Source organism: Takifugu flavidus, chromosome 2 (assembly GCF_003711565.1).
Source record: "Takifugu flavidus isolate HTHZ2018 chromosome 2, ASM371156v2, whole genome shotgun sequence".
In the NCBI taxonomy this organism is placed as follows: domain Eukaryota; kingdom Metazoa; phylum Chordata; class Actinopteri; order Tetraodontiformes; family Tetraodontidae; genus Takifugu; species Takifugu flavidus.
In genome coordinates, this window is record NC_079521.1 from 1,025,775 (window position 1) to 1,034,429 (window position 8,655).

The following is an 8,655-nucleotide window of genomic DNA, read 5'->3' on the forward strand; positions in this document are numbered from 1 at the left end:
ACTGTTGTCGGGGCTGGCTGGAAGAGCAATTCCCTGGCTGACCTGCAGGGGGAGTGCCAAGCGTTTCCAGTCGACCCAGCATGTTCACCTGCTCACCTGTGGCCCATCTGCTGGGATTGGCTGCCTGACGGGTCCAGGTATAAAACCTGTCTGGAGAGCGTCGAGGAGGCCCCCCCTCTCCTCTCTGGTGTGCTGCAGTGGAGTTCGTCAGATGAGCCCGGAGCTCGTCACGGCCGCAGGAGTTTGGAGTTTCCGTCTTTGTGACTATTTGGACTTTTCTGTTTTATATTCCACTGGGTTCTTTAATAAATGTTATGTTGGGTTGAAAATCCTCATCGTTGGTCTCCCCATTTGTATGTCATGGCTACTGTGAGCCAAGTATTCGTGACAATATCAACAATGATTTAACAAGATCGGGAACAGATGAATATCAATATGCAACACTTTATTTCTAGATTTTGTCTTAGTGCAAGTGTTTTTCAAATTGAAATAAATGTTGAAAACCATTTTAAAATGATCACTTCTCCAACAGTCCTAGGAAATCACAATGTCCCATTTTTACCAGCCACTGACATTTTTTAACAAATCATGAATTACTTTGCACCACGTTTGTACAAATAATAAATCATGTAAAATACAAAACTAAACTTTCAGATTTTAAAATGAATCTGATTATGTTTTGAACTTCACACTTCAGTCTGCAGATTTTTTCACATGAACATTTTAACATAAACAATTGTCACATTTTACAAACACATGTAACAAATTCTGAAGGAGACACCAAATCTGGTGTCCGTTTCTTTGTCCGTTGGGGGGAAGCCTGGCGTTGCTGCGGTTACCAGTGTGTTGTCCTCTGGTGGGGAACTTGACAGTGCAGCTCTGAGTGAGTCTGGCAGATGTGCATCAGGGAGGCGTCTTCTGTGTTGGTTCTTGATGAAGTTCATGTCAGAAAAGGCTGATTCACAAAGAGAGGTCGAACCCAAAAGGCTTGCAACCTCCATAGCTGCTGTACATACACCACTGTACTTTTCTGTGTCAACAAGGCACCAAAAGTTTGGTGCAGCCTGAGAGGCTTTGAGCTGCAGCTCATTTCACAATGTTCCAATTTCAATTTGCATCTGTGCAGCATCCAGGCTGAAGGTTGCACTGAACTGCTGAGCAATGCATGATATGTCCACGTTCATGAAAGGGTTAGAAATGAAGGACACACATGGCTCAAGCTGATCCAGGTCCCAAAACCTGTTCTCAAATTCTTGCCCAAGTCTTTTTATGAGCTGAGAGCACTTTTCTGCGCTTTAGTCCAAAGCCTCACATGCAGAAGCGTTGTCTCTCAGCACCATCTGCACAGAGGGGAAGTGCAGCACCTTTTGTCTGTAAATGCACAGAGAAAATGTTCATCTTGGCTTTAGATGCATTTACAGCACTGATCCTCTCAGCAACAGTCTCACCTTTGCCTTGCAGCTCCCAGTTCAAACTGTTCCGTTTCCCAGTAATGTCCGTCAAAAATGCAAGGTCCAGTGTCCAGCCAGTGTCCTCCAGCAGGGCGGCGTCTTCCCCTCTGGACTGCATGAACTCTTTTATTTCACTCAAAAGGGACAAAAAAGGAAGCAAAATCCGTCCCCTGCTGAGCCATCGGATTTCTGTGTGTAGGAGCAGGTCACCATATTCAGTTGGCAGCTCCACTGGGGAACCATTTGAAAATATCCTGTTGAAATTATTCTAAATTATTCTGATTAAAAATAAAATTGGCACGCAGATTCCAAAATTACAGTCATTCCCCCCCCCCCCCCCAGCCCGTCAAGTTTTGAAAGCTTCTCCTCCAGATCAGCAAATTTCCCCTAATGAGCTGGAGTCAGACTGGCCAGCTGATGACAACTGGATCAGCTCCGTTGGTGCCGTCACCATTAAGAGGTGTGTGCAGCCCCCAAAAGGTCAGAACTGTCAATATCCTATAGGGGACACTTTGAACCAGAGGGGATCCTATAGATCAAAAAGTTGACCCAGTTTGATTCCGCACCCAAAAACGAACATCTGTCAGACGAACTCCAGTTGTTTCCCAGTATTTCAGTTCAAACGTGGACCAAATTGTTCTGAAGAGAGGCGCTTGTGCTGGATATGACGCGATCCAACCACGAACACGGGACGTGTAGAGGAAGAAGAAGCGAAAGTGAAAGTGAAAGTTCTCAACTTCGGGCTCCATCTTGAGTGACCGAGCCCTGATGGAAAACCTCTAATATTCAGGTAGCATTTGGTTCTTTCACTGCTGTCGTCTCGAATCAATGTTCCGCTGCGAGATGCGGCTTAATAAGCTGCGTGTGCGCAATGAGCGTGCGCGTGTTTCGGACGCACATTGCGGCTGGTCGACGGGAATGTTGTGACGGATGATCAAACTTTGTACCGTGTTTCCTCTAACTGCGTTTTCCGCTAACCCTGAGCCAACATTTTAGAGGTTGAGGAAGCACATTTTAATACTCACAATAAGTCACAATATTATTTGCAGTTAGTGGAAAAATCCACGGAAAGAGGGACACAAACGCGACAGTTTTAGCCTCCTCTCTTTGTCCCTCCACCAGGGGACAATCAATCCTTTATTTAAAAAAGGGAAGTATGGAAAGAGGGAGAGATCAAGGCATTCCATTTTATTGTTTTAACAACTGGGTCTTTGTGGAATATGAATTTGTTATTATGGATTTATGAAATGTGTTCTGTTTTGAATGAAGCAGTCAAGAAAACGAAAGGAAACCTAAACCCATGGTGTTTTGATATTTTTGGTCCTGTACATGTGGTCAGATAAGATTAGTCTGAGCAGAATTGGGTGTTTTTTGCCCTTTGCTGTGTGTCATCTATTCTATTCAGCATGTTGGGTTGCTTGACTTCTGTTGGGTCGTGGCAACTTGATCATCACTTCTGAGATATTGACACACCTTTTTCCTGAGGCTGGCTCCAATGCTGCCAACACACCTGGCCATGGATATGGTGGGACTTCTGTGATGAGTGGGGTCAGAGGTGGTGGACAAGCTCTGCTCCAGAACAAGCTTGCTAGATATGTTTGGGATCTCCTCCGCCACAACCACCAGCTGCACCTAGTAGCTGTGCACGCCATGCAGAGTTCTGACCTCTAGGTCAGGCTACAAATGTTTTTCCAGCACCATCATGTGTTGGTGAGAAACATGATGCACCTGATCAAAAAAAGCTGCTTGTAATCTGACAGACGAGCCATGATGAGATGTCAAGGTGCGTTGTTGAAAATGAAGATCCTCTTCTTGGAATCCTGTCTGAGATGACAGAAGATGATGCTGCATTTGACCCACTTTGATGATGTGATGACGTATTTCTGTTTAGTTTTGAATGCATTCTCATCTTATTTGTTGAATTTAATGCTGAGAACTGACATCTTGAAAGAATTTAGGTTTTCTTGTAAACCATAACCAGATAAAAAATGATTTCATTTGTATTTGTGTGGGTCCGTCTAATGCCACCGCACCTTTTGAAACACCCAGGAGAAACATTTTTTCCACAACTATTTTATGTTTAATATGGTGTAAACTTTTAAGATGTCCCAAAACTTTTTTCCAATATATATGTGGCCTGTATGATGTACAGGGTGACATCATATAATAGATTTGGATGTGAATGAGCCGACAATACGTCACTGGACAGACCTCTGCTTGTCTTCATGCTGAGAATCATGTTCTTTAATCTTCTTTTCTGTGTCAGCAGACTGTTCCTGCTTAACCGTTTAGACTCACATTTAAAAATGAGCGAATGTGTGATGGAAGAGGAAGAGAGAGCAGAGTCCACAGTGTCCAGCTGTGTGTCCATGAAGAGCGACTGGTCCAAAGAGCACCCTTACAACTTTGGTATTGGACCTCAAGGCTCACCTTTAAAGTAAGGTTTTCTGAACCACATAACTCTGCCTTAGAACATTTTACAACCATACAAAACATCATTTTGTAGGTATTAGCCTCCACTATCGTGAAAAATGAAATTCATCAGCTCTTTAAAATGAAACGGTGCACAGTCCTTTCACCATGTTGGCCTGTGGAAAACCAGTGTTGTCGGGCCCGATGGACCAGCGTCCCCGTCGTTGCCAGACCACCGTTGGCCACCAGTTGGGTTTTGGGATCAAAGTGGGGGCGTTTCCTGTATCCGGTTCTCCTCACGGATCCATGACTACAACATGTTGCTGCAAGTGCAGAGACATTTGCTCTGGAAAGAACTTTAGAGCACATTCAGTGCTGCAGGATGAGGGGCTGGAAAAGGTGCCAGTTCTTTTCTCACTGCAGGGAACAGTTAAAAAAAGCAGCTTAAACTCTGAAAACATGAAAATTATACAGAGACATCATTGATTTAGGGATTCAGTTGTTATCCAGAATGGATTAGAAATGTTCCTGTTTGATAAAAATGCAGTGAATTGGGATTATTGAACTACAACCTCTACAGATTATTTACCTTCATCACAGTCTCATCACTATTTCTGATGTTTCCTCAGGATGGACGAGGACAGAGCAGAGTCCACAGTGCCCAGCTGTGTGTCCATGAAGAGCGACTGGTCCAAAGACTTCCCTTTAAACTTTGGTATTGGAGCTCAAGGCTCACCTTTAAAGTAAGGTTTTCTGAACCACATAACTCTGCCTTAGAACATTTCGCAACCATACAAAACATCATTTTGTAGGTATTAGCCTCCACTATCGTGAAAAATTAAATTAATGAAACGGTGCACCAACATGTCAGGCGTTCGCTCCCATTATCTCCCATGTTAATTTTAGTGTGGTAAATCTTTTAAAACTGAAAATTGCTTGTGTTTTTAACTGGTCATTTCTCCTACATGGGTTAACATCATCTCACAAAAATTCCTAGGCATATATTTTAAAGTTTCCCAACAATATCCACCATTGCAGAGTGCTCCAGCTCTCCATTTAGATACAGATGGGTAAGACATGGCAGGTCTGTGCAGCTTGTTCTGCCACACTGTTCCACCACATGTCATGAAAATTCATTAAAAAGTCTATTTATAAGGCTCCTGGTTCTAATAAACCCATAGACAACAATATCAGTCATTTCTAAATGGTTGAAATAAGCTTTTCAATATGCGTGACCTCTGTGCTATTTAATGATCAGTTTCAGAGACCAGACGACTGTATTTGGAGCATAAATGGAGAACTTTTGTTCTATTCTATGAGTTTATATTCCTGATTTGGCACTTTTATTTTTAACATAAATTCACAATGAGGAAAAGCCACTAAACACTTAGATCAAATCCACTTTTCTCCAACTAAACGAGCTTGTTAGAACGTAAATAACTTTATGTTTTTTGCTCAGTGTTCATTCAATCTTCAACTGTCAGAGCAAACTGAAAGTAGAAGTGAACGCAGCCTTTCTTAGGCGTTGCTAACGCCCAGTAGACATGTATAACCACTATTCCCATTTTTGACAGCTATCAGAAACGGTCTGCTTCCATTGGAGATTCCTCCTGTCCCGAGGGTGAAAACAAACGGAGAACTGAACTGCAGACCGCCGACCTGAACAACAGCGTCTCACGTAAGCTCGTACATTTGTATTAATAAGATACTTTTGGGTCGGAATAAAGGAACAACTTGTGTATTTACAATGTGCAAGAGAAGATCCAGAGAGCTCTTGTTTGCTTCCACTGGAACCCCTGGACCCTCTTCAGACCTTCCTAAATGCTTAGACAGTATTTAGCAACATTTAGTCATTTAGTTCTGGAAAGTGTTAAAGAGCTGAAGGCAGGTGACCTTTACAGGACAATGGGTCTGCTGAGTATGATGTGTTTGGAGAAGGTTTGATGTGTTTTTCTAAATATCATCCAGCTTTTACCAGCTGTTTAGTCCAAGCAAACTCTTGGAAGACATGGAAATGGTTGTTATAGACTAAACTACATAAGAAGACATAACATTTCAAACTGACAGTGAGATGGGTCATTACCCGACTGTTGCTTCTATCATTCAATCATGACAGAATATTTTCCAGTTGAGGACATCTGTGTTACTGCTGTAGATGACAATTGTAAAAGGATTTAAAAGATTGTTTGTTTTAGAGGGTGGTGAACTGCAGGAGGTGATAGAAGGTCATAAGATGACTCTGAAGAGAAGAAGTGAACATGTGACTGAAGGAACTCATGAAGCAGGAAGTGGAACCCTGCTGAACAAGATCTACACTGAGCTCTACATCACTGAGGGACAAAGTGAGGAGGTGGACACACAACATGAGGTGAGACAGCTTGAGAGAACCTCCAAGAAGAACATCCAGGACACTCCAATCAAGTGCCAGGACATCTTCAAAGTCTTATCTGAGCAACAGAGACACATCAGAGTGGTTCTGACCAACGGTGTCGCCGGCGTTGGAAAAACCTTCTCAGTGCAGAAGTTCAGTCTGGACTGGGCAGAAGGTTTGGAGAACCAAGACATCAGTCTGGTGCTTCCGCTCTCATGCAGGGAGCTGAACTTGATCAGAGATGAGCAGCACAGTCTTCTCTCACTGCTTCATGTTTTCCATCCAACATTACAGAAGATCAGAGCAGAAGATCTGACTGTCTGGAAACTTCTGTTCATCTTTGATGGCCTGGATGAAAGCAGATTTTCACTGGGTTTCAACAAGCATCAGGTCATCTCTGATGTCACACAAGTATCGTCAGTTGGCGTGCTCCTGGTGAACCTCATCCAGGGGAACCTGCTTCCCTCAGCTCTCATCTGGATCACCTCCAGACCTGCAGCAGCCTATCAGATTCCTCCCTCGTGTGTTGACAGGATCACAGAAGTACGAGGCTTCACTGACTCCCAGAAGGAGGAGTACTTCAGGAGGAGGTTCAGTGATGAAGATCTGTCCAAGAGAATCATCTCACACATCAAGGCCTCCAGGAGCCTCCACATCATGTGTCTGATCCCAGTTTTCTGCTGGATCACTGCTATAGTTCTGGAGGACATGATGACCAGAGACCAGAGAGGAGAGCTGCCCCAAACCCTGACTGACCTCTACTCACACTTCCTGAGGGTTCAGATGAAGAGGAAGAAGCAGAAGTATGGAGGAAAGCAGAGACCAGAGGAACTGACTGGGGATGATAAAGAACTCCTTCTGAAGTTGGGTCGGCTGGCGTTTGAACATCTGGAGAAAGGAAACATCATGTTCTACTCAGAAGACCTGGAGCGATGTGGACTGGACGTCTCCGAGGTGTCGGTGTACTCAGGAGTTTGTACAGAGATCTTCAAGAGAGAGAGTGTGATCTTCCAGAAATCAGTCTACTGCTTTGTTCATCTGAGCATTCAGGAGTTTCTGGCTGCCGTCTACATGTTCCACTGTTACACCAGGAAAAACACAGTGGTTATAAATCAGTTCCTAAAATATTCTGAACCAGTCACATCTCTTGATGACTTCCTCAGGAGAGCACTCATGAAATCTCTCAAAAGTGAAAATGGCCACCTGGACTTGTTTGTTCGCTTCCTTCATGGTCTCTCTCTGGAGTCCAATCAGAGGATCTTGGGTGGACTGTTGGATCAGACGGACAGCCACCCAGAAACCATCCAGAAGGTCCTCAACAACCTGAAGGAGGTGAACAGTGATGAAATCTCCCCAGACAGAAGCATCAACATCTTCCACTGTCTGATGGAGATGAAGGATCAGTCAGTCCATCAGGAGATCCAAGAGTTCCTGAAGTCAGGGGAGAAATCAGAGAGGGAACTGTCAGAGATCCACTGTTCAGCTCTGGCCTACCTGTTGCAGATGTCAGAGGAGGTTCTGGATGAGCTGAACCTGTGGCAGTACAACACCTCAGTGGAGGGACGACGTCGCCTGATTCCAGCTGTGAGGAACTGCAGGAAGGTCGAGTAAGTAAAGATTTCTGGGGCCGGACATCGGCGTTTAAATCAAGCGAGTGGATCATGTCAGGTAGCAATACCCCCTCCAGTGGTCATTCCTTCAATTCTTTATCTCCATTGCAGCGTCCATAAATTAAAAACAACAACAATTCATCCAGAAATGTTCAACACTGGCTGGATATAAGTTCAAAGGTCAATCCAGACAAACCAACATAAGGCAGGAATAATAGGAGCCACAAGTTAACTGACTATCATGAAATTACTGTCATGTCATTAAATCACTTTTGTTTGTTTGTATACATCGTATTCAAACGACAGAAAAACACATTTTAACTAATGACACGTGACTATTTTGCTTCATTTGTTCAACGTAAAAACAGCCGGCCTCGTTGGTTTAAATGGGTGTTTTAGGTCTTTGTGGCGGTTCCGTTTGGAGCCTTTATGTGACCCACAAAGTTGTTTGAGCCTTTCCACACCCGTTAGGTGGCAACTTCATCACTAGCAACAAAAGGTGCAGTGAAAATGATTTGAAGGGAAACAGGCAGATATAACAGAAGCTGAGGGCAATCGATGCAACCAGAGACTCTGATGTCATCGATCGATCGCTGAATTAAGACTTGACGCACGATCGTACAAATTGGATGAAATGCAAAATATCCAAAGAGCCGATAGACAGATAAAAAGATGCACGTTTCTTTAAACCATTTGCTACAATCATTTTAAATATTGAGTAATTATGAGCTGTTCTAAAATAAGACAAATGTTGAGAATAATTCAGTTGCATTTCAGATCCGATGGTCGTTCAAACTGTTGCTCTACGGTG

The 8,655-nt window shown here is 43.6% G+C and overlaps 1 protein-coding gene across 35 annotated transcripts in view; it reads left to right on the forward strand.

Moving 5' to 3' along the window:
* Positions 1–8,655, forward strand: part of LOC130519197 (NACHT, LRR and PYD domains-containing protein 12-like) — an 86,991-nt gene that overhangs the window by 21,957 nt on the left and 56,379 nt on the right. For 11 of the 35 annotated variants that reach the window (XR_008948279.1, XM_057022389.1, XM_057022501.1 and 8 more), the window contains exons 2-5: positions 3,721–3,888; positions 4,493–4,606; positions 5,438–5,541; positions 6,059–7,841. The exons of 4 other annotated variants lie outside the window; for them this stretch is intronic. Coding sequence is in view for 30 of the 31 variants with exons in the window: in XM_057022389.1 (XP_056878369.1) it covers positions 3,721–3,888; positions 4,493–4,606; positions 5,438–5,541; positions 6,059–7,841 (2,169 nt within the window). In the remaining variant the exon portion in view is untranslated. Of the gene's footprint in view, positions 1–1,794; positions 2,242–3,720; positions 3,889–4,492; positions 4,607–5,437; positions 5,542–6,058; positions 7,842–8,655 lie in introns of those variants that run through there. 20 more of the 35 variants (XM_057022430.1, XM_057022491.1, XM_057022473.1 and 17 more) reach the window with 9 other exon arrangements.